Raw genomic sequence first — 25,994 nt, forward strand, 5'->3', positions numbered from 1 at the left:
CTGGCAGCGTCTGAGCAGCATAGTGAGGAAGGTGCCATCCCACTGGGCTTCACTGTGTTCAGCACTTTCACCTGAAGATAACTAAATCAAAAGAGTCTCACTACATCCATTTAATAATAGTCATATGGATGAATGTTAATAAGTAAAATGCAGCCAGTTAATATCAAAACAGGCAGAAAGACTTCTCATCCCTTTATTGCTGTGTTTTAACTGTGACCCTTTGAGGCTATTGTCAATAAAGCATTAGTTGTTGTTCTTCCTCTTACTTCTAAAATATAAAGATGACTTTATTGCATTCTTATAATGTAACTCAAATCGTAATATCAAGTTAATTTCGGCTTTGATTAATTTATTTTAGGTGGTGACCATTATCATTTTAACTTTATATTCGTAATATGTGCATTTTTATATTCCTAGTGTCAAATTGTGTCAAACAAAGTTTTGAAAATTATTTATATTCAACACGTGCTTGCATCTGGTTGCTGGCCTCTCCACAGAAACAACAGGGTCCCTCTGGTTTACTTAATAAATAAGTGATCATATAAACACCATCTTGCGCTACTGGCTTCACCTCACCTGTGCATCAAGTAAAACAAAATGACCAAATAAATGTGCATTCAAGTGATGACCACACTTAGCTGCCTAATTATGCTTCTCAGACAAAATAATCATGAATATGTTGTTATATTCATTACATCAGTGTCTGATGAAAAAAACCACATCATCATGGCAAAGAAAACACTGGCAACAGCAAAAGCTGCATTGAAAGAGAAATGTTTTCAGCTTTAGCACAGTGAGGCAGACTGCAGGCTTTTATCACACACCATCCATTCAGTGTCCCTGGATGTCATTTGAATCCATTTGTAGCTCTTTATATGATCATATCCAGAAAATGAATCTGTATTAGATTACTAGTATTCACACACCATTTAAATCATGTACACAATCAGGATGTAACAGCTCAAGTAAATCACTTGCCAAGGCAAGTACAATTTTGGGGTCCTTGGACTTTACTTGAGTATTTCCATTTGATGCTACTTATATCATACTTAACTCCATTTTTTTAATCCACTATATGTATCTGACAGATGTTGTTAGTTATGTAGTTTTCCATAAGATATATGTTGCTTATAAAATACAACGCATTGAAAAATCCAACCTTTTTAGGCTGTGACCTATTACAAAAAAGCAGTGTGGAGTTGGGGCCCCCTGTAGCATTTTAGATAACTATGAGTTGCAAGCACTTTTGCCAAAGACTTATTTCCCTTCTAAACTTCTCAGACAAATGTCAAATTGCAGACAAAAAAAATTGTGTTGGTTTTGCACATTATTAGATTTGTAGATTTGTATGGACGTAACTGTAAACTGTTTAATTTAATTTCATTGTATTCTATTTTAAGTAAATATTTGTTTATATGTTCTATGTGTGCGTAGTGTGAAGGTATTACATTTTACAGCTTATTTCATTGTGAAACTCTGTTCTGTAAACTGACAAATAAATAAACCCTGTACATTTTTTGTCATTTTAAAATGCCAATTTAGTTTCTAACCCATTTTTACATGTATTGTTTTACTTCATAGTCATTCATATATAAACATACAAATATTTTATTTTTTTAACAATTTATCAAATGGCAATGGAAAACAAATGACTGTTAGTGAATAACCTACGGATGATTACCACCTGAATCTTCAGCTACCTTCGGCATTATGGAACTTTAAAGTGAGTTTCAGCTCATTGTTTAACTGTTCAGGCCACAACTTTACTATTTTGGTTCACCCTCACCAATCCCATGTCATTCTACCTGCACCAAACAGCAGACATACACAGTTAGCAATTAACTGGTGAACATAGTGGAGCTTTAGCAGCTAGACAGATATTTCATTCAGGATTCGGTAAAGATCAAAAACAGAACTAAAAAAGAATGAATATTGGACTCACCATGACCAAGTGGACACAAACACGACTCCAAATGAATGATAATGTTGCTCTGTAACGGTATTAATGTATAAATAAGCAACTGTTTGCTAACATGTCCACCATATCAACCTAAAAATAAATGATATATCAGTGTTGTGTTCACAACCTCTGCCTCCAAGTGGCCAAAGAAATCAATTATTCGCAAGGTTAAATGTTTATCACAGTGTGATCTGAGTTGTTGCAATAATACAAAACCTCTTTCTATTTCATGTTGGCTGCATTCACCATGTCCACATACACATTATAGTGGATCCCACTGGTCTTACAAAGCTTGCTTGTGGGACCACTGACATTTTTCATATAGGATTTTATAGTCCAGTTGCAAGTGGGCTGATCCTTCTTAGTTTAAGATAGACCAACATGTCTCTCTAATAGAAATAGCAAGTGAGTCCTTAATGGAGGACTAATCCCTGCAAACCCCCATCTATTCCCTGGCAGTGCATTATTAATGGACAGCGTGGAGCCTGGTGAATACAGGGGCCTCTCCCCACTAATGCGTTCATTCTTCATTGTTAGATGTCTGGTGAGGAGAACACAAACACATGCTGCCTTCTTACAGACTCATACCTACAGATGCACATGCATGCAGACACATTTGCCTGCACACAAAGGTGTGCCATCCGTGCAGAATATATTCTTACGGGAAATTATTATATGTTTAGAAGTCATTCAATGTTGAACTCAGAATCCTCTGCAGATCCTCTGATAAGGTCACAACGGCAAATTGAATGCAGGGTATTGAATCCCACACCCACGCTGTCAATCAGCATTTCCTAATTGGATCAAAGATTACTTGTGGCAGCTGTATAAAACATCAAACGAGTAATTAAATGAAATAATGAGAAAATAAACCTTAATGTTGCCAAGTGGGAATGCAGGCGAGCTGAGGAACGTGATTCCACTGTGCTCTCTGAAATTATCTCTCTCCGGCTCAGGCTAATTGCTGGAGGATGTCCTCTTAACTGAGTGTGAAAAGCTGTGTCTAATTACGGCAACATTAATCAGGCATTAGCATGTTATCACAAGGTTAACTTATCAGGAGGGGCCCAGAAGCAGCTGGAGGTGCCATTTACCCACGCTGCACTGGGCCAACTGAGCCACAAGGGGTAGTGCTTGTTCTTCATGTGAATCATTACTCAGCCCCTTTGAAGCCCAGAGCTGAAATCAAAGGCAACCATGTTGGATTGCACTGTGTGGGCATTGTGGTTTAGAGATTCCTCAGTGTGGAATTGTAACGTCCAGAATCAATATCAGCTATTTCCTGCTCATAGTGGCGCTGAAATGAGAGCATTTATCCTCGGCGGGATTCAAAATTTTAGCTCATAATTTGTTAACATCTTACTTTGCACGGACACACCAAATGAGAGATCTTTACTATACACTGTATGAGGAATTACATGGACTGAAAGAATCTGCTAAATCAATGCCAAGCAATTGTGTGCTTGGTGGAGCAGTTAAGTCCAAATCTAATGAAGACTGACTGGATGGTGGTTGCATCCTAATTTACCCCACAATACAGATAAAACACCAACCATAACTGATTGTCAGGAAATATTAAATGTAAACTATTTGCCACCGCCATAACAAGAAGCATATATATTGAATTATTTATTGATAATAATGTGCATAGTACATTGTGGTTTCGGCTGTTTCTGTAACATATCAACAAAAAATGTATGAGCTGAATAGCACAGAGGTGTATGTATCTGCACAAATGACCTGCATGTGTGCAGATTAAAGGTCATTTCTGGCAGCAGTTTGGTCCTGTGCCCTGACTTCATTACCAGCAGCTCCAGAGTAGTCTCATCAGGATTCCAGCAGGGCAGAGAAACCGTACCTCCAGCAGCTCTGCCAAAGGCGTTCATTTGTCAGAGAGGCATGGAGATCACAGGCCGACAAATCTCCCACATCTCCCAGACTGTCAAGCTCTTTGCCTGCATATCAAAGACAAAAGAACAGAGCCGGGGAGCAAGAGAGCAGAGCAGCCATTCTATGTAGAGATGGTCCGCCGTTTAAATTCCCCCGAGTTTGCCCTTTGAAAACGCCTATTAGCCTGGATGAGAGAGATTACAAGCAAATAAAATTACATTCATTGTGATATTTGATTTCATAATAGACCCAGAATTATAATTACACCGCACTCACACTTTTCATTTAAAAACCATTCGCCGACAACAAAGAATCAGAGATGGGAATGAGCAGGTTGTGCATTGAGTGAGTGAGTGCACATTATCAGGCCTGTTTCACTAGAAGTAACAATAATGGGAGAAGAATGGAGACACTAATAAGAATGTAATCAGGTGAGAGAGCGGGATTTAATGATATGGAACTCAGGGCTTTATTTTCATCTGTCAGTCTTTTGGTGCAACACCAGGAGAGCATGTTGGGAAGAAAATGCCTTTTTGTATTATTCCTCCCAGAGGCTGCAATATGGAAGCAGATTGTATTTTTTTTAAAGGCCCACTTCTTACCAACCAACACATGGGTTATATTACCCATCAGAACTCAGCTACAACCTGTCTGACAGTCAGGGTTGCACCAAAAGCACAACGGTGTATTACAGGGGGAATGTGGGCATATGCTGTCTGGCTTAAACCAACAAGCAGAAGGGAAGAGATAAGAGACATTCTTGGGCGGCGCAGAAACGAGGCATGAGAAGGGCCAGCTTGATAGCAGTACTTGTTGTTCTGATGTGTTAAATAGCTGGCCTTCAACACCCCAATCAATCGCTGAGTGAGCCACTGTGTAGCCAAGGGTTGTGTGTGATAGCCAGATGGCTGAAGTCAATGGAGCTCTGCCTGGTCTCTTGTGTCACAAAGGGATGATCATGAATCTGGCCACATAGACAAAATACATGAAATATTGCAGGCTGAATGTTTTCCTAGGTTGGTAAGCTCCAAAAGACGTTTCAGAAGATATCGCTGATTAAGGCTCTGTGCTAATCAGCAGCAGAATAATAACAAGGCATCCTCAAAACATCTAACATAGTTGGCCTTTGAAGGCTATCATGCACATTTTTGTTTTGGCTTGCACAACTTGTTTGTCTGATGTGATATGTATTACTATAGATCTCATTGTGTGTAATGATGCCTACCAACCATTGTTGGTCTGCTACTCCTGCCATTTGACACAGGAAAGCGGGAGGCAGCCAACCGCTAATGTGTGCATACAAGAACGTCTGTGGGACAAGAACACATTTTGAACGTGCTCCAAGACCTCCAGAGGCCAATGTTGACTAATCTGCAAACAATCCGCAGTGCAAGCCCCATTGCAAGTGGAAGAACAAGCCCCTTAAGCTGTGACATTAACGAACACAGCGAGATAAGATGGGGTTTGTTATCTTGGTGCATGAAGCTCCTGCCTAGATTGGAGATAAGACCCCTTCAAAGCATGTTTGCTGCCAGACAAATTTCCAAAGAAGCAAGGGAGGCAGGCAAAGCAAGGCCTGGAATGCTGAGAAGCCCTGTCGAAGCCAGTCTCATGAAGAATATGACACCCCTGCCCTTTTCCACCTTATTCTGACCGCCTTTGGTATTTTTGTGAGAGAGTGTAATAACTTGTTAATGAGAAGAATGCAGTCTAAAACCAGCGGCCATTCTGGGCATAGCATTGTGTACCTTCCTCTGTTGAAAGAAGCAATATAATCCAATATGAATCAAGAAAACAGCCACACACAAGGATGTTGAGTGCCTTAATACAGCATCAAACTGAAAGAAATAGAATTTCATAAGATAGCGACTGCAGATGAAGTGTATAAGAGCATTATTTTGATTGTTTCATATATTGTTCACAGAGGAGAGGAACTTCCTTTAACAATGTCTCCCTTTGGTGGTGGTGCCACACTGACTGACAGAAATATTATGTTCCAGATAAACATTGTATGAAAATGAAAGTCTGTATAACATTATTGACATAACTTGGCTGGCCATATGTATATTTGGGCCCACAATATTTTACACAGAAACAAATTATTTGGGTATTATGAAACCAGAAACAACAAACACTTTTTGCGGAAGTTTACAATTTGGACGCTTACTTTAGTGAGAGAAATGATTGAGTCAGAAGTTACTGACTCATTATGAATGACTAAGCTAGTATTTAGAGAACTTTTGAGGCCTATAGAAAAAATGACTACTTAAAAAAAGTTAGCTGTAAAATCTTTTGATATAAGTCAAGACATTTATTGAGTTATACCTTGCTTTTAAACATTTGTGTTAATAATAACTTTTTGTTTGTATTATTCCTTCACTTTCCACTCTCAGATTTTACCTTGTGGTCCAGAGATTGAGTCACAAGCATGCTTCTCCTGTTCAAGAGCTGTTCCTGTTTTTGACTATGCTTGTTGTGGTGGAATATGATCTGACTGAAGGGAATGTTAGCATCTGAAGTTATAAGGACGTATCCAGTACATTTTGAACAAAGAGTTCTAATATTAAAAGCAACTGTATCTGCAACCGCCAACCAAACCCTAGCCTTACCCTATCAACAAGCTAAAAACATAGTTCAATAAGTCTGTAATTTATCAACTCAAACCAAACAGAAATCACCCCATTACTCATCAAAGCTGAATACAGATGCTGTGCTGTTGCCGGTTTAGAGTACTGGTGGTCTTATTCCAACCACTGGTGGTCTTATTCCATCTTGAGCCCCGGCTCTAAGACAACACTGACAGTTTAATATTTAAGCTCTGTGTTTTCAGTAGAGGTTTAGCATGGTTTTATGTGGAAAGATAGGAGGTTTTATTTTTAAATATGTTATTAATTTATAGGCTGTAAGAACAACCTTTTTGTCAATTTCATAATTTCATATTGGAAAGGAAATCCTCACACATGGATGCCAATAACTAGGTGTTGCATCTCTGCCAGCGTCAAACTGAATAAATGCTTCTGAATATGCCCACACCACCAGAGGGGATGGACTAAATCGTAATTCTCATTCTGCGGCTTGGAAAAACTTCCGCCTTCCCGGATGCCAAGCGGCTCTGAGGCGATCCCAGTGATGAGCCAAGGAACGCTCTGCTAACTGAGCTCTGGAGAAATACGGTCACGGCAAGATCCATATTCAAATAAACTTCACTCTTGGCCCGAGCATACAAGCCATGTTGTCACCAGCTGGCAGTGCCTCTCACCGCCCCTTCAAATACTGAGCCACTTTTGATTAACGTCTCTACGGCTAATCATGTGCGTTGGCTGTGCCAAATTGGACGAGCCACGTATGGCCTCCATTTGCCTTGAAATCTCTTATTTTTTTAAACTCATTTGAAGCATTTCAGAGCCTCCCTTTACACCACCCAACCATCCCTTAAGTCTTCTCTTGTCTAGTGCCCATACATAGAACAGAAAGGGTTGTGTGGCGGCACGGTGCCATCCTGTGGGTCCCTGAATGAGAGGTCTATCTCTGCCAGATGCACCCAGCTGCATAAATGTTATTCATTTTTTATGGTTTGTGTACATAATATGGCCAGTGTGGGAGATTGTGAGGTTCCACTAAAGGCTGGAAAAATCCTCAAAATTGAATCAAAGTGGAAAACTTATTTTGGCTGGTGGTGACTGTTATGGACCTCATTCTTTTCCATCTCCGTTAATTCTCTTCCACTCCTCCCTGCTTCACATGGTTCTCTGAGGTTCCTGTGTGTGTCATTTACAGTATATGCTTCCTCCAAGACTACATTGGCTGCTCTCCTTGTACAGCCATATTGGCGGTAGTGGTGTGAGACAGCCGGAATATTTGTCATAGGACCAGAGGTGCAAAGACATTAGACAGCACTTTGTCACCAGGGTCTGGAATTCACACCATTTGGCTGTTTCCAAGTCAGCTCCTTAACTGCTGACTGGCCTGGTTTCTGTCAGCTGCCGCTCTGTTGACATTGAGGGCTAAAAAAAGATGGCAACATGGAAGGATGTATGCTACTAGCCTTTTTAGGTGGTCAAAACAACATGCTGTCTACAAAGAGCGCTGCGACAGGGATCCACAGCCAGAGCCCTTGACTCGGTGCTCTCTCCCTCAGTTCACAGTTCAGATTTAGTTTAGTGGTTTAGAATGGCTCCGTCAGGGTTTTCTAACCCCTGCAGAGAGATGGGCTTGAACTCTGAGCAGAGCCACCATCTCCCAAATCACCAGGCCCAGCGGAGGCCCAAGCAATCCAAATGTGATCGTGGCAGGGGCCTCCCGTCTCATTACCAATCTCCATTTCAAAACAGCCTTCAAATGGGAACTAATGCATTAGCTCTCGCTGGGGGAAAAGTCTAGGGAGCCACTACATAGCGGCTCAAAAACGCTTTCATAGATGTTTTATCAGTGGGGGAAGAGTGAGCAAGAGAGAAAAGGAGCTTGGGCTGAACCATTCATTTGTTGCCCATCTTATTAGCTTGGCACTGTGTTATTAGCTGCCATTGTGCACTATAAAAGCCCCTTAGGCCTGTTCCACTGTTCGCAGAATCTGGGGTGAGCTCTGTGCCAAGCACTTTTTGGAGGTATTTGAGACCATGAAAATTCAATCCTAAACCCTCAGCATTGAGGTTTTTCACAGATAAATGAAGAGGATTAGTAGAACAATAAAACAATGTCTTACCTCAGATACCACCGTATCCTATTAATTGGGATTATAGTGGAGAAATGTGTAAAAACCTCAATCTTGTATCACAGTCGCTTTTTTGACATGCTGTTACGCGAAACCCTGCCATAGTAACAATGTTCCATTTAACAGGAAATGTGTTTCAAAATATGAACAAGTAAAAATAGAAAATCATAAACAATCGCTGCAAGAAAAAAAAAGAAAAAAGCCTGGACATGTGAAGAATAGCTTTGGAAAAGAGCTGACAATTGCAGAAGCTGTAATAACCTACCTTGGGTTGGATATGCTAGGCAATGTGTCAATTGATTCCCATCTGATGATGGACTGTGTGTTGAAATAAATTGACCTTGCCAGACGATGAGTGAAATTGATGGAGCTTTTCATCTCCGGAGGGCCGTTCCACACTCAGCCGTAAAATGGATGGGGCCCAGGACAGAGTGATTGAGTCGGGGGAAAATGTAAGGTGTGTGTTTTTCTTCTTCCAAAGCTTGCTTGGTAAATAATAGTTACAGGAAAAATCACTATGCTGTAACAAGTACAGGGGTTAAGTACCCGTTGTTGACTAGATGATTAGGACTAAAAGCACATAGTGCTAAAGTGAAGCTGGCCACTGACAGATGCTACCCGTCAGAGGAATATGTGGCTCAATTACCTGGAGCCTAAATTGAAAGTGATAGTGATTTAAGTCTTCCCAATACGCCAGCCTCATTCTGGCCAACAGTCTTTTCAAGGAGCCCTTTAAGAAAAACAAAAAAAACAGCCGGAGTGTGTGAGACACAGGAGCGCCATTGATTTTCAATAACATCCCCTAATGACCTGGCCACGGTTTGATCCACGCTGTCATTATGGGCTGCTACCATGGGACAGGATTGGTGTGTCTCACAGCACACAGCAGCGAGATGAGTAGTCGAGGCATTATCAGGATGAATTGGCCGTCTCTGGACAGGCGGCAAGCACAGCCGAGGTCTTGTCAATAACAGGACGGGGCGCCTCACGGCTCCCCACGCGGCCCACTCCAGAGCGCCTTCCGGCCTTATTAGAAAAGCAGATGAGTGGTGTGCATGAGAGGGGGGTGTATGAGGAGAGAGAGAGGAGCCTCTCCTCCACCATCCGATAGCCTGCCTCCCAGGCATTGCTCCTCTTAATGAGTCCAGACCGCGCGTCAATATGCGGCTGGGCTGCCAGTCAATACCGGTTACCTGCAACACAAACACTCAAAACCTGCTTTTATACAAAATCAATGTCCTATTAGTCCATCCCTGTATTGCCTTGGCCCAATCTCATCGATCCCCTCTGAAGAGCTCTGCAGCCCATGTATGACAGATTATGGTCAAATGATCTCATGGCATAGGCTACTCTGCTGCCCGTACGATTACAAATTGATAGCTTCATATCAGATGAGCAAATACTCTAAATGCTGAAAACTGAGGCACAAGCATTATTGGCAAAACTATCAACCTAACATCAACATTCAACTCAGTAAATTTGGCTTACAGACCGATTCAGTACTTGTAGTCAGCACTGATGATGAGTGCCATGATGAAAGACAAGCAACAAATGTATGACATTAGGTCCAAACTTTATTCCGTACATTTTAAACCAAGAATGTTCATTTTCATTTTTTTGCACGCCTAAAACTCTACTTGTTTTGTATACAAGAGTCTAAGAAAAACAACTGCACAACACCACAAGGTTGACAGAGAAAGTCCTTTTGCCGCCCACTAAAAAGTGTCCTTCTTTTCTGTCTGGGGCTGGTCCAGTTTTTGACTTGGAAGTCTTTTAATAATTCCATCATTATTTATAAACAAGTGTTAATCCAAGTATCTTTCCGTATCACCAGTATTGTCTGCTCCCTCCGGGTGATTTCTTCATTAGGGTGCTGTGTGCTGCTTTGCATAGATTGCAGATGATCCTTCTCGGCCACCCTACAACACCCTCTCATCATACTTCTCATCCATTGGCCAGGCATGTCTGTTGCCATGATATTCAACAGGAAAGTGATTCCCCAAGTTTCATTTAATTTTGTTTTTCTAGAAATGGTTAAAAAGACTAATAAATTTACACTGTAATTTCGCAGCAAAGGAATATCAACAAGTTATTTACATGAGTTTTCTTTACAGAGACTGAACAAAGACCTCATAATATATATTTATCTGCATATCTCAAAGGCAAAACAAATGAACAAAACAAATCGGTAATGTAACATTGTACATTGTCATCATTGAGGATATCCTGGTACCATGAGGTTAAATTACTGAAGGTTGAAACCAAATCCAGTCTTTACAGTGGGTCATAATGGATATGTCTCACAATCAACTGGGATAAATATTGTAAAAGGCATGACTAATGCACAAAATTCATAGAAATTATATCTATACATGGAACAAGGATAAGAAATGTACAAACTCATTTCAGGACCTTTCCTTTTGCACAGAGCTGAAAAAAAGGTATTTGATTAATATATTAATAATTATCAAATATTTAAGTCGGATATAAACATACACATATTTATGTTCTCTTGACCGACATTATTCAACCTCCAGTCCACTAAAAATAAAGTCATGGCATGTGCTTAATCAGCCTTACACACCTTTACTTTGTACAATCATACCCTTTCCCTTAGGAAGTTTTGCTCCTATCTGGTTAAGAGCAGTGCATTTTGTTCACAAAAAATTTCAGATTAGGAGAGTGGGGCTTGTGTGGAGTGCGTCTAGTAAGACTTTGTGCACTTTTCTAAGAAGCTACCGAGCCTCTACCTCTTTGGGGTTGCGAGATGGGGAGTAGTCCCGTGGGTCCTGGGTGGTGAGGGGGGTAGTCCTCCTGGGTGAGGTTGGCCGGGCACTGCCGGCTGGTACAAGGGGCGGGGGCGCACTGAGTGCAGCAGTCGGGGGTGTTCTGTTCAGAGGGCCGTTGTGTCCTGTGGAGGGGCTGAGTCTCGGGTAGGGCATGCCGCCTAGGTGGGGCATAAAGGGGGCCATGTGGGGTAGATGGCCCTCCATGGGGGACTGGTGCAGCTGATGGAGGCGTGCTCTGTCCAGCTCCTCCCTCAGGTGGAGGCGCTCCCGCTCCTCCGCCTGCTGCCTCATCCTCTCGTGTTCCCTGCGCACCTCTAACAGGTGTTCGTGGTGTGAGTAGTCATGAGCCTCCCTTTCGCGGTAGGCTCGCTCCTGTTCATACACACTGGGGAAGCGATGTCCTTGCTCGGCCCTGAGCTGGAAGTCCATGCGCCGCTGCAGGTCCAGGCTGCGGTAGGCCTCTCTAAGTGGGTCCCAAGGGAAGGCCGGGTGGGGCAGGCGCTCTCTTCCTGCCAGTGGGCTCACTCCCATGAAGGGAGCCATGCGTGCCCGGTCTAGCACATTGAGGCTTCCCATCTGGGGCATGGCACTCATTGAAAGGGGCAGAGAGTGCGCCATGGGGACACCATGCATGCCAGGTGCTGGAATGTCACTGCCGCGTGGTGAGGGAAGATGCTGGTGGGACAAAGGTGGGTGGTGGTGATGCGGGTTTACAGGTTGGCTGATTTGAGCAGGGAGAGCTTGGGCTGGTGGTTGGGGGGCAGGCTCCGAACTCACCACCATGACCTCCTGCTCCTCCTTCCTCTCCTCCTTAATCTTCATGTCATTTTTCACCTTGTGGAGGAGCTCTGCCGGTGGGGGCTCTTTCCTCTCGCTGTCCTTGAGTGTAGGCGGGGGCCCACCTGCCATTTTCATGCCCTGCTCATTGATCACTGCCTTGGAGTATGGGGAAGGAGAACGTTGAGCGGGTTTGATGGAGTCTTCTGAGGATCTCCTCTCTAGCATCTCCTTGCCAGGCGAGCGGCTCTCCTTCACCTTCACATCACCGAGCGCAGAAGACTCCCTGTGGCGCTCCAGCAGCTCCTTCTCCGCCTCACGGACCCGATCTACACTGCCACTGTGATGTCGACCTGAATCACAGGAGTTCTGGCTGTTTGAGCGTATCAGGCTGCTGATCTGGTAGCTGACTGGTGCAGAGGCCGGCGATGAACGGTTGGAGTGACGATTACGATCCACGGAATCCCTGCAATGACATAATAAAACTGTTTAGTTAGTGCCAGTTAAAACAAGCGTCATGTAGCTGGGTTGTATTTAGGGATGATTTACGTTGATTACATTTCTACAATATGTGAATCACAATTTCTTTTCCGTCAATAGGTTACCATGCTTGTGTCCTCTGATAATGTCTATTGCCTTTAAATTTGAGTAAACCCTATGTTTTGCTAGAATATCATCCAGAGATCCTTCCAATTATTTTTTGACAGATAACTTTTCTCAGAGCTGCTTGCTGCCTGTTTGAGTTGTGTCTGTGGCCTTGTTGGATCCACAAATTCAATTTATTTCAGTTTCCACGGTCACAACTAATGGACTGTCACACTTTTTCTTTTGTCTTTGACAGTACATCTTTCTATCTCCAGAGCTGATTTGGGTGATTTGAGTGTTTTTCGTTTTGTCCAAACATAATTTAATCACCTCATATATATGCTAATACTAGCTGGAAAATGGATCATGTTTGAGGCCAAGTCTTTAGAGTTGTGATCATGTATTTGAGTGCTTATGAGGTTAGTTTTTTGTGTATAAAAACATTCACTCACTCATTTCTGTCCTTACAGTGAAGTGAGGTCCAAGGTCAAATGTTGAATTGTGATGACAGTTAAAATGGGAAGTAATCACATTATGGCAGAAATATAATTTTTCACGGAGTTATATCTAATATCCTCCGATTAGTACACAAAAAAGCAAAATTAGCATCTGCCTCAAACTCACCTGTCTTTATCCTTCTCGTCCTTCCCGATGGACGAGTCTCTTTTCTCCTTTTCTCTCTCCCTTTCTCGTTCTCGTTCTCGCTCATGGCTGTTGGCTGAGCTGCTTCGCTCAGTGTCTGCGGTTTTGGGCCACTGCGGAGGAGTGGGGAAAGATGGCGGGGTGCGTCGAAGTCTGTTCCAGGTGTCGTGGTGGGGGCTGCCAAACGTGGGCAGTCCTCCTGGCCCCTCCTTGGTGCCAAACATGCTGTTGGACCCTGGAGAGAAGGGGGAGACAGACGTGGGACCCACTGTAAGTTAATTGGGCACAAAACCTTCTTGAGGACACATAAGATGAGAAAGACTCGACAACAAAAGCTGCTTTTGTCTTTGTCTCTGGAGGTTCTCTCACTGAAGCTGTTTGAAAGAGGTAGAGGTTAATGGCTCCCCCCACCAAAGAAAAAAAAATCTACTCATTTGCTTTTGGGCTAAAGGGCTTCTCACCCCCTCCTTTTTTGCACTGGATGAACAGGGGAGTCTCACTTGCCCTCTGGAGCTGAGGGCTGTGAAAAGCCAAGGGAGACCTTAGCATTCCACAGCATGTCTATTCCAATCACATCCATTTTCACAACAGGGTGACCAATTTGGCACACAAAAATAGGAGAGATAAAGAGAAAGAGAGAAAGGCATAAAGAGAATGATGCAGGGGGAAAAGAGAAAGCCCTCCACGGTGGTGCAGAGGGGGCTTGTCAAATAATTAATAGATGAATTGCCACCAAACAGCGGACCTGAGAGTGCCTGTTGGCAGCAGCACAGCCAGATTAAAGCCAGACTGTTGGGGACATGGTTGGTGGATGAAGTGGAGGCAGGGAGGAGGTTTGCTGTGGTGTGTTGTGCTGCCTTGTTGGGCCTCCCTGGGCTAGAGCTGTTTTGACACAGAAACTAGAGCTAAGTGTCTTGATTTTTTTTCCTCCCCTCCTGGCTCTTCCTGTGGTCTAACGCTGTCCTGCTCTGTTCTGTTACTGGCCACGGGGGCCAGATTGAAAGGAGGAGCGGTGGAGGAGGAGGAGAGGGGGCCAGCGCTTACCAAGCGAAGGGTTGCCTAATCCTCCGAAGGCACTGCTTGAAAGGTTGCCGAGGCCGCCATAGGAACTGGAGCGACTGAAAGGATCTGTAAAATGCCAAACAGGGATTAGCAAAAGGGGGGGTTGGCTGGCGGTGCTCACCCCAACACCAACCCGTTCCACTCGGCTTTTCTCTTACAAGCGAGCTCTGGTTTTTTAGCGCTGCCACCCTAGCTCTCTGCCTGGTAATCCTGCAGTAGCCAGGTCGCCTGGATGCTGGATTCACTGCCACTAACTGGAGTGGAGTGTCCCTGACCCTGCTAGGGCTATTGGAAGAACATTGCTTGATGGGGAAATTCATTTTGAGTTGTTGGAGCTGAGCTGAAAATAATGCTAGGACAGGGGAATTAGAAGCTGTAAAAATTAGGCTAGACAAACCACAATAATTTAAATGGAGAATTGGTGTGTGTGTGTGTGATGGGCTCCACTGACGCAGACTAGAGCCTCCAAATTTATTGGAATAAGACAAACATTTACTCTGAGAAGTCAGTGAACAACATTCATCAACTGATAATATGCAGGTCATTTTAATTCACCAAAAATCCATCAGGAAATGCAGGACTTATCAACAGATTAGGGTTTAAGGATTTTCAGCTCTGGGGCTTGTTAATATATTAGAAAAGACAACAATGAAGAAATCTCCTCGGCCTCACACATGAATTCCTTGGTCAGGAAAATGTTGTTCGCTAAATCTTCCTCCTCAGTGCACCTCGTATTCATAAGCACAAAATGGATCGACTCGAGGGCTTATTCCATGAAATCCACTTGCCACTCTGAACCAAAACAGTGTTTCAGATAGAATGGAGGAAAATAAATGAATGAATAAAAAATTATCAAATGCACAAATTAATCCAACATCATTAACCACCTTCCCTTACTTGAATTACTTCAAACATATAGAAAAATAGCATATATGCTGTTGCACTGCGTATAGTTTGTACCAGTGAGACTGAATACTAGGCTAGCTAAGTCAACCCAGACAGAGTTATTTAAGACCGTTATGAATCATACTGTCTGATTATATGATGGCTTCCCTCTCCATTACCATGAACCTCGAGTTGGCTCAAGAACTGCTGCAACTGACTGACTACAGCGGCCAACTGGACACCATATTAACCCTAAAATGAACCTGACATCAAAACAAATATCTCTGCTTCAAATTACACCCTAGTGGCTTGTAATGTGTTGGAAAGAGAGAGAGAGTGAGGGAGGGAGAGACAGAGAGAAAGAGGAGCTAAGTGTATAAAAAGATTTTACTTACACTTACCTGCCAAATGGCTAGGAGGCAGGAAGCCGCTGGGGTGGGGGACGTGGCCGTACGGAGAGGGAGCGGGGTGACCAGAGCCTATCAGAGCAGAGAGGATGTTAACAGTGTCATTATTAGCCAATCAGACAAACCAGACAGTTATACATTCAAATTAACCACGCGGAGAATAACCAAAATTATTACCCATCAAAAAACAATCACAATTCTGACCCTTATTTAGCCAGGACTGAAAATGTAAATGAATTAAAAATATTTTTTCTGCAACAGCATCACAAACTTGTTGAATATACATGTAAGCTAGAGGAATTTGGAGGTGGCTGAGTAATGCCATTGAGCAAATTAGCCATTGACATTTTGCTTTTATTGCAGCTGTTCTGTGTCAATGTGTGAGTCTATAGTTGCTTATTGAGGTCAGTTTCTGACTGTGCAACAAGCTGGCCTCTTTCACAAAACATGGTTACCATCACCCATAATCCATGAATTGTTAATGAAAGAACCAATTACAGCAGTGCCTCTGACACACCACTGCATAATTACCAGTCAAAGGCCGTTCGCCTCTCTGTTGCCCTCCAACGCAGGGAAAATCAGTCAATTACCTAACGGAGAGTCATCCATATTCATAGGAATATCTGACTCCCTTTACTGGCAAAACATTTGCAACAAAGGCCCTATAATTAAGTGAACATTACATGAGATGAACAAAAATAAACGATGCCTTTTCATTACAGTGGTGAAGGAACAATTTCGACATGCGGCTATAAATGCACATTTGCATAAAGACAAAAATGGCACTGGAAGGCTTTGAAAATCGAATAATTTCAGTGTTTCGATTAATTTGTCTTGTAAGATGGAGATCATCCCCCATTGGGTGCTGGGAGACCCTACTGACCTGTGGAAGAGAAGAGGGGTCGTGCCAGGTCATGAGTGTACGGAAACCCTGGGAAGACTCCTGGAGCTTGTGGTCGACTGAACAGGTCCAGCTTCCCATTCATGTCTAGTTTGTGAGGATCCAGCTGCATCTGCTATAATCGAGAGAGACAGAGAAAAGGAGAGGGAGACAGACAAAAAAATAATTAGGTCGGTGGACTACAGTACCAAACATTTCCAACTACAGAGTGAGAGGGATTTATCCTTGGCTACACTGGGTGAGAGATCAGAGGAAGACAGATACATCAACAATGGCTCCATGTCTCCAATTCTGGCCAACTGTGTTATAACAAATATATGTAAGCTGATTAGGGACACTAAATCCTTGGTAACGGGGGTTCAAAGCCCGAGAAGGGCTGACACCACTGGGCATGAGGCATTAGCAGAGGATCTCCATGGCAAGGCCACACCATCCTCTGTCAGTGAGAGGAGTATTTACACACAACAATTACAACTACTAATTCTGTCACTAAGTGTTTTAAATGTGGCGGTTCATGATCTTTCTCTTAAGGTGGAGTGAGCCATGCACAGAGCCTTTACGTCTGCTTTGAAAGTGTAACCTTTTAACTGTATTTCTAAGAATGTGATGAAGTCTTGGAGAACACTTAACAAGACGAGACACCATTTCAGTTGAATTTTGTATTGTTATTAGCTTTTACAGCATTACGTTCCATTTTTTTGTAATCTGCCTTTTCCCACCCAGAAGGTCTGAATCCAGTAACACGATTATAGATTATTTTACAGGTAAAGATCCAACTGTGACATGATCAGCCCTACGTATTCCATTACCAATATACTGTATCTGGTTTTACATGACAGCAAGATTCCTGAAAGACATCATTATCCATCTCACGCACCTTCATTTTCTGCTGGTGGTGGTAGATCTGCCATGCGATCTGGACATGCACTGCACACCACTTGCCAGGTTTCTAAAAATTTTGAGAGAAACTGAGGTTAGCCTGCTGGCTTTGCTATAGGAAGCTAAAAACGGATTCTGGCATTGAGATTTTCTGGCCAAACTACAAAGTGGGAACTCCTCAGAATTTTCAACCAGGCAACGGATTAAGAAAATCTACCCCTGACTTTAGCTCAATAGAGACCTCAAAGCTATCCTTAAATGCAGCCAATACCCTGAATTTTCTTGATCAGGAGTTGATGAAGAATTTGTAGTTTTAGACTTTGTGGCCTGGCCAGAGAGATGACACATTTTACAAAACATGGACAGGGCAACCACTTACCCTAACAGATGTCCTGAATGGATCTGTTATCTGTATGGACAAACGGACAATTATTATCGTCAACAACAAAGATAAATAGCCAAAATGTGCAGTTCTTCTGGCTGAAAAATGGCAGTGTTCGGACACTCGATTCACACGGGGACTTTCCATTCCCTCTTTCAAGCACCTTGTAATGTTCACATTTCTCTGAGACACATAGTGTTTGTATGACACGTCTGGCTTTCACTAAAAGACAGAGGAAGAGCCGAGCGGTTCGGGATGCTACCGGACTGATGCTTACCCGTGGATCCTTCTGTAGGAGTGTGTGAGGTACTGCTCCAGGACGTCCCCCAACGTCGATGGAATTAGATGCCTGACAGTGAGAGAGACAAAAGGAAAGCAATACATGGTGATCAACCAAATCTTTCGAAATTTAAAACATTTATAGATCAGAGAAAGGGAAACTGAATGTTTTATTTACTGTACGCTGTGGCATTCACAACACTTTAGCCTCATAAAATGAGGCCATCTTTTGGCGCAGGCTGAAAACCCACCTCTTCAGGAAGTGCTACCCTGAGCCTTCCACTTAGCTCTTATTGTATTAATACTAGCTTGTTGCACTTATTGTATTCATATTACTTTTTTGCACTAACTGTTTTTCTTTGTTTCTGCACTGTACTTTGGCTCTGAGTTATGCTCTGCTTCATGCTCTTAGATGCTTGTTTGGAAAAGGAAATGTACTTATGACTTCTGGTGACTAGTAGTTCTCTTGATTACCAATGTTGAATGCACTTATTGTAAGTCGCTTTGGATAAAAGCGTCTGCTAAATGACAGTAATGTAATGTAATGTAATGATTCTCAAAATTATTATATGAGGTCATATTATTTTGAGGATGAGTATCTTCAGCGTAAAAATAAATACCTTTATTTAATTGTAATTTGATATCTTGCATAATTACAACAGTAACTATTTCAATAATAGGTATCACTCCCACTATCTCAATGTCCTCTCTTACAATCCAAACATACAATAATACAGTTCAAGGTTGATGTCCAGGGCATGGGAACGCGAGAAGCACTGGAGGCTCTAGTTAGTGATAATAGCATCATGCTAACCTTATATCCTTCTTCAGTAGCACGATCACTAATCCTCAATGACTGCTACTGTATGGCTGACGTCAGTAGATAAAACTGTGATGAAGCTGCAGACGCGAGCCATGTCAGAGTAACACATCTCTGATCTCTCCGATCTCCCCTCTAAGTGCCTAGATCAGCTTTATTAATCCATCCCTACATCGGGGATAGGAAGATCCTGCAGGGTGACCTGGGTCACCAGACCCCACAAACAAACACACATCCCAAGACCCCCCCCACAAGCTCCTCTCCAAGAATACTTAGCAGGGGCTTTTGACTGTTCCTTGAACCATCTGGAGGGACCTTCAACAAAAGGGCCCGCCATAAAAGAGCCCCCTGGGAATATGGCCAGTGGATTTAGGCCAGCTTTGATTGGTGGCTTACACCGGGTCACAGCCGCTGGGCATCTGCCAGACAGACTCACACCCTCCCACTTATTCCCATCCCTCGCATCCCCACCATTTATCATCTTTGGCATGGCCTGCCATGGCTCGCAAAGTTCTGACCCAGGTACAGGTTCAGGTCCAGTCAAGTCTGAGTATTATAAATGGATTTTAATAGAATGGCGTGAGGATTATTAAAATCCTGTTTCATGTCTTCAGTGTACAAATCTCTGCTGCTGTTCTCACTAAAGACAGACAGCCTGGACTTCTTTACTTGTTATTTCTTCTATGACGTATTCACATATGCAATTTTGTCATCCCAACCAAAAACTACAGCGCTTTGTTTCTGCTTGTTAAATCAGTTGCTTTAGTGATGTTGAATGTTTGCAGCCTTTTTGACCCATGCAAAGTACTATTTACATACAATAGGGAATTAAATTAGTTTTTTACACTGACAAAAGGTGACTTTTTATGAAGACAAAAAAAGTAAAGGCATGTCAAAACTGCATGCTTATCATTTAAAATTAGTATTTCAATTGTGCACAAGCTTGTGTGATTTCTTTTGAGTCCATGCTTCCTTAAATTCTCTGTATGTTGGTAGATCGTGGGTTGAGGGTGGGGATGTGGGGCTGACCTTGGGCTGGAAGGCTCCTTGCAGCGAGCTGAAGGGTCCTGAGTGTGGGAGCAGCGGGGGCATGCCTGGCATGGTGGGGGGATAGGAGGGGAAGAACTGGGAAGAAAAGAGGAGGGTGGGAGATACAAAAAGACACAAAACAAAATCATACAGAGATACGCACTTGACTCAAGCATATGCTCACAAAAGACCACAGCCACAATCAATGCTCTTACGGCTCCATTCAAAAATGTCAAATATTTGATTTGCCAAATGCAAATGCCAAATTTAATTTAGAATGACAATATGAAACTCACGTTTGAATGTCTGATAAAGGGATTGTCCAGTTTGGGGGCGTATTTGTCGAACTGAAAGAAATAAAAGAGAAAAAGAATTAGGACACACAATGATATATCTTACCAAAATAATAACGTCTCATTATTTATACGTCACAAAAACAAAACACATGATCAACATCTGTAACTGGTAATAAGCAGGGTTTTGATCCAGAATAATAAGTCCTGGAGTAAAGCAGCTGGCTTGCACTGGTCATGGGTTTACTTAAACGGCATGGTCAGATAGGCAGTTAAATTACTAACAATACGACCACTTTAGCACACTGCCAAGATGAAGGCAGCCTGCATGATTTTCGAATTGAGCGTACAGAGGTTGGGCGTGGAGGCCCAGCTTGGAGAATCAGACCATTTTAAAACCAGACCAGTAGTTTCTATTTACTGGAACATTTGTAAAAATGTGAATCAAATTGCCTTTGACTGCTATGAATTTCTGTTTTTATTGCAACCAGCCGATGGTATAAATGGGAGGGGAGTGTGTAGAGACATACACCAATTCTCTGTACATAAAATCATGGAAAGAATATATGTGTTGTTTGACTTTTATGATTGAAACTCAATCGAATAGATGGCATTTGCAATGGGAGATAATTTAGGACAGATCAGCATGAAACTGATACAGCCTTGACATGCTGAATTGATGTGAGGAAGCCTCTTCAGTGGCAGAGCTTATGCCCAACAGAATAATCTCAATTGGAATTTGCCGCATAAAAACTATGTTGTTGTGTGAAAAAAAGATTCTGATCATGTCCTAAACACATGGGAATCTAGTCAGTAAGCTGAGAAGCAGTGGAGGGAGGGAGGGAGGGAGGGAGAGAACAGAGAATGTTGCCCAATGTATGAATGGGGACTTTATATGTCTGTTCGCAAGCCAATACTGGCTCTCTATTTTGAAACGGGCTAATTACAACTGACAGTAACTTATTCCTATTCCGCAAATACACAAACCATTTGCAGGTACTTTTTGCGAGTGTTTTCATAAAGCACTCTTGGCAGGCGCATATGTTTTGGGTTTACATAAAACAGGAAAATGAGTGGGTATGAACCAGAGTTTTTGTCTGCGTGTGTGCAGCGACACGGGTAGTTGAGAGGGGAGCGGGAGTAGGGTTGGCTAAGCGGCTAGTGGAGAAAGAGGCCCTCTGGTGAAGCAGGGCCATTCACATCTGCACACAAAATGGCTGCAATGGCGGCAATGGTGTTGGCGGCCCTGTTCGTGGGCGATAATGGGCCCAAATCAAAGACAGACAGCCTACTGAGAGGAAACGCCGAGCCAGCTTCCGAGCTCATTAAACAGCTCCTCTGCATTTCAGAAGGCGCGGCCTGTTTAATGTCTGACACTGTCAGAGGGATTTTGGCCGCTTTACGATCCAGTAAAAAAAAACAAAAAAACTCTTGCCCTGGTAATTTATGGTGCCTGTCACAGTTTTATAGTAAACAGCTTTGGCTAATTAAAGTTTAATATTTCATCTTATAACAATTAAGGATATTGCTTGTCCAAAGACATGGCAGGGGCAAGGAGACAGGGTAGGAAAGACACTCTGCCATTTGGCAAGCCAGCTGCTTGAGGGTGTTAAACAATAAACAAAAATAGAGGCTTCATAATTTCATTAATTACAACCATTAGCCAAGCACTGTTACATAGCTGAAATGACATGGAGCATCTAGAGAGCAGGAGAGAATAAAAAGAATGAGAGAGTTAGAGAGAGAGAGAGAGAGAGAGAGAGAGAGAGAGAGAGAGAGAGAGAGAGAGAGAGGAGAGAATATGCACAACTGGGCAGCACTTGGTTTGCCTTTCCATGACAATACAGTAAAAAACAACAACCTCAACATCATCATTACTGCTGCCACTCTAAGCAAATGGCAGAGAGAAAAAAACTGCATTATTACTGAGGAGAGGAATGGAGGGGAAAAGGCATGAGTTAAATAACAACACAGTTTCAATTAAAAGGAAAAAAACAGAAGAAAACATTAATGGCAGTCTCAAATCCCATCATAACAACACAATCAGAGATGGGGGGGTATGACCATCATGTGCTACATAATACCAGCATTAGTGAGATGGGGAAAATCACCTCTTTCATCTTCAAATAGAGGACTGTGTACTGTACACAATTCCTGCCGAGTAAGGAATGATCAGCAGACCAGATAACGTGCACATGCATGTGTGTTGGCTGAAGAATGGTCTAAACGGTCTCAATACTTATCTGAGACTGTGCCATAAATACCAGAGCTTTGATTTCTAATGAACAGGATGGGGGTAATCTTGCAGTGGGGCCTTAATGGGACCTCAGGCTCTTAATCAGAGGTCATGACATGATGGATTAGATCTATTAGACTAATGCCAAAAAGCTACAAATGGAGGCCCTGTCTGAATCGACTGTCAGAGATTGCTGTGCATTTAAAATGATGGATGAATAGTCATAACCTTTTTTCCCTTGTACTAATCTGAGAGCTGCCAGTATTTGACCGCCGCCCCCTTCCTCTTAGACTTGACGGCAGTCAAAGCATGGAAGCAATTACAAACATTATCAAAATAGTTTTGCAATGATGTCACACCCTCCTTTCATCCACAATGAGGTCATTTGATCAACTGCAAAGGCTTTGAATTTGTCAAAGTTGTGCACACACACACAACACGTGGCAAGGAACTTTCACACAAATATACAAGTCTGCAGGAATGCATTCACACAAACACGCAGATCTGTCTGACTGCGCCTTTGTTGCTCCTTGTGGGAGTATAGGCAAATGAAAACATTCAAAACCATTTAAAACACATCCATATGCAAACATTTGAAAAGTCTGCCTTCAGGCAATACCCTTTTTTGATCCTTGGCAAACACTGAAGTGCAAAATATATGTCAATGTTTAAATGAGGGTGACTCATTTATATACAATTTTGTAACAGTGGTTTGGCAGACATGCCAGGAGTCAGAACATGGCCACTATGCAAAGTGATGCATTCTATGAATGTACAGTTTTAAATATAAGCTAGTGGGCTATATCTGCCAAGCATTTGTCCTCATTAGAGTAGAAAAGAAGTGATGCTCCCAGCATCTCATCAGCCCTCAGACGTCAGCAGTATGCAGAAATCAAAATGCAAAATTCCAACTGAATCAGTATAATATTTTTTGAAGGGAGGGATTTCTACAGCTACGGGTCATATTTGGTGAAAAAAAGGGAGGAATTGATTGAAGAGGAGACTGGGAGGGGTGACAGGTGGGTGGGAAGTTACGGGAGCTTTTTTTAATTTTAATTTTTTACTTATCCTCACATTTCTGGCTTGGGTACGCACCATGGGGGGTGCAGTGGGCGGGGTGAGGATGGCGGCCGGGGGCAGACTGGCGGGGAAGGGCGTAAAGGTGTGCTGGTGGGTGTGTTGGTGCTGGTGCATGTGCTGGTGTTGGTGAAACTCGGCCCTCAGGAGCGAAGCGGGGGCCAGTGGTGAGGCGGACGGCCCCCGGCCCCGCTCTGAACTCTGAACCAGGAAGCGGTTGTTCAGCTCCTGCCTCAGGAGGTCATGCTCTGTAAGAAAGGAGAGCGAGGAAAACCCCCCCAAAAAAAAAAAATCAGGGTGGGGGTGGGGGAAGGAAGGGGGGGGGGGACACAAGAAAAAAAGGCACGGGCGCCCAGTCAGTCTTCACAACAAGAGTAGAAGAGAAAAGAAAATAGTCACCTGGCATTCTCTGTTTCTCCAGCTCATGCTGTGAGGGTTTTCTACGTGGGGACTCATTGGTGGTGGTAAGAGAGTTGCCTGTGACAATGTGCCAATCAGAATCCCCGAATGAGGCTGGCAATACATGATTGGTTGGTTGAATGATATCAACAGGCTGGTATCTAAAGACAAGAAAGAACCAAGAGTCATCCCAGCAGAAAACACACACACTCTTGCCCTCTATCAGAAAGTTAATGCACAGCTGGCATATTTATTACATATTTTGGAGATACCCATCATCGCTGGATACATTTGTTTCCTTCTATTGCAGCATGAAAAGGCTTGTTTTGGGGAAGTAGTTGACCATTTTATCAAATTTGTTACGAATCACATATTGTAGGCAAGAGAAAACATGATTCTGGTTGTTGAGGTTGCATCAGATTACTGACTGAGTGAACCATTTTTCAACACATGACTGTTAATGTGCTGCTTTCAGTATTCTAAAGATGTCTCCAGCTGTGATGATTGCCCAGTTGCTAGCTGACATTTTCCAGTGTAGCATCCAAGTGACCTCATTCCTCTAACTCACTTCTAAAATTATAAAGCTACTATAAAGAGTATAAAAGTATGATGTTCTCCACCAATCAGCACATAAAAGCATGTGACTTACGGAAGAGGCAGCAGACTATTGCTTTGATTTATTTGTGTTGTACAAGTCTGATTTGGTTGCAAATCAGTAAAGGAGGAAATAAACCTACACATAACCGCATTTATCATTAGAGATACAAAACATATATGTTTGGATGAACTGTTTTACAGAATCAAAGGATCAATGAGTAAAGAAATGTAATACATGGGCACTTACCAGATCAGCCAATCATATATGAACACTTGACTCGTTTCATTTTGTAATCAACTCAATAATACGGGTTGAGGACTAGTTCTCAAGTTAATATGCTTTGGTACTGTAGCATTTTTTGCATAAGTTAAGACTTTTTTTCGTAGAACTGTAATTCTAACATAAGTACAGTAGAGCTTTGCAGTCAAGTCTAGTTACTTAAAACACACCCTGGAATATAAAATGGCCACATCACTATTCTATAGTGATGTGGCCATTTGTTACACAGCCTTTGTTCAGAGTGTATATGCAAACTATTACACCAACATTCAAAGATAAAGCAAAATTTGTTATAAAAAAGCTTAAGCTTTACAAAAAAATCGTTAATAGGGACACTTCTGATAAAGGAATGTCAGAAATTGGTACAATGAATACCACTAATGTTTGTAGCTCTTTGTTATTTTGTCAAAAATATGTAAACTAATTCAACTAAAAAGTACATTGAATGGCCTCTTAACGCCAACATATAGCCTAGGAGTTTGTGTCTGCAGTGAAGCTACCAACCATGTGAGATGCACGGCTTTACCTGGGTAGGGGGTGCCGGCGGGGTGCCCAGGCACCACTAAACTGTTGGTCGGTAAGGTCGGTGGTGGCGGCAGTGTGGCTGGGGTTGCAAACATGGCCGGATGGCGATGGGCCGGGCTCCGTAGGGAGGAATAGTGCGAGGTAGAGAGATTAGCTATAGACAGAGGCAAGGAGGGGGCGGAGGATGGGAGCCCGCTGAGGTGGTGGTGAGGGGATGGGGGCAAGTGCTGTTTGGGAAGACCCAATGGACTGCTGCTGTGGCTAAAGATGTAATGGGAGACAAAGGGATAAAATACAATTCTCCATTTAAAGAATGATCATTTATTAATGCAAATGAATACAATATATTTATTTACACAGTGTTCAGTCAGAATGCAGCAGTGTGACACATTCAGGGAAAGTGCTACTGCCTTGTGCAACATGTATATATATATGTCATATCTTCGTGTACATTTGTTGTAGATCTGTGTTCACTTGCTTTGCTTCTAGCTCAGCTGTTAGATCAGCTGTACTGAGAATGTGTTTGACACTTTGCTTTGACAACATAAGTATAATTTTCCAATAAAACTTTTGACATTGAAATAAAAAA

General features: G+C 42.6%; 1 protein-coding gene across 2 annotated transcripts in view; it reads right to left on the bottom strand.

Annotated features, from left to right (window-relative positions):
- Positions 1-10,117: 10,117 nt before the first annotated feature.
- fbrsl1 (fibrosin-like 1) overlaps positions 10,118-25,994 on the bottom strand; it is a 261,462-nt gene continuing 245,585 nt past the window's right edge. Inside the window, exons 9-20 of one of the 2 annotated variants that reach the window (XM_068703416.1) lie at positions 25,407-25,666; positions 23,602-23,852; positions 20,295-20,345; positions 19,999-20,094; positions 18,148-18,219; positions 17,868-17,897; positions 17,487-17,558; positions 16,592-16,724; positions 15,697-15,780; positions 14,399-14,482; positions 13,337-13,589; positions 10,118-12,593 (exon numbers count right to left, since the gene is read on the bottom strand). In XM_068703416.1, the coding sequence (XP_068559517.1) occupies positions 11,297-12,593; positions 13,337-13,589; positions 14,399-14,482; positions 15,697-15,780; positions 16,592-16,724; positions 17,487-17,558; positions 17,868-17,897; positions 18,148-18,219; positions 19,999-20,094; positions 20,295-20,345; positions 23,602-23,852; positions 25,407-25,666 (2,683 nt within the window). In that variant the 3' untranslated portion in view covers positions 10,118-11,296. The remainder of the gene's footprint in view (positions 12,594-13,336; positions 13,590-14,398; positions 14,483-15,696; positions 15,781-16,591; positions 16,725-17,486; positions 17,559-17,867; positions 17,898-18,147; positions 18,220-19,998; positions 20,095-20,294; positions 20,346-23,601; positions 23,853-25,406; positions 25,667-25,994) is intronic. The other variant, XM_068703415.1, reaches the window with a different exon arrangement.

The sequence above is a fragment of the Cebidichthys violaceus genome, unplaced genomic scaffold (assembly GCF_023349555.1).
Source record: "Cebidichthys violaceus isolate CVI_PGR_0920_01 unplaced genomic scaffold, fCebVio1.0.p SCAF_9, whole genome shotgun sequence".
In the NCBI taxonomy this organism is placed as follows: domain Eukaryota; kingdom Metazoa; phylum Chordata; class Actinopteri; order Perciformes; family Stichaeidae; genus Cebidichthys; species Cebidichthys violaceus.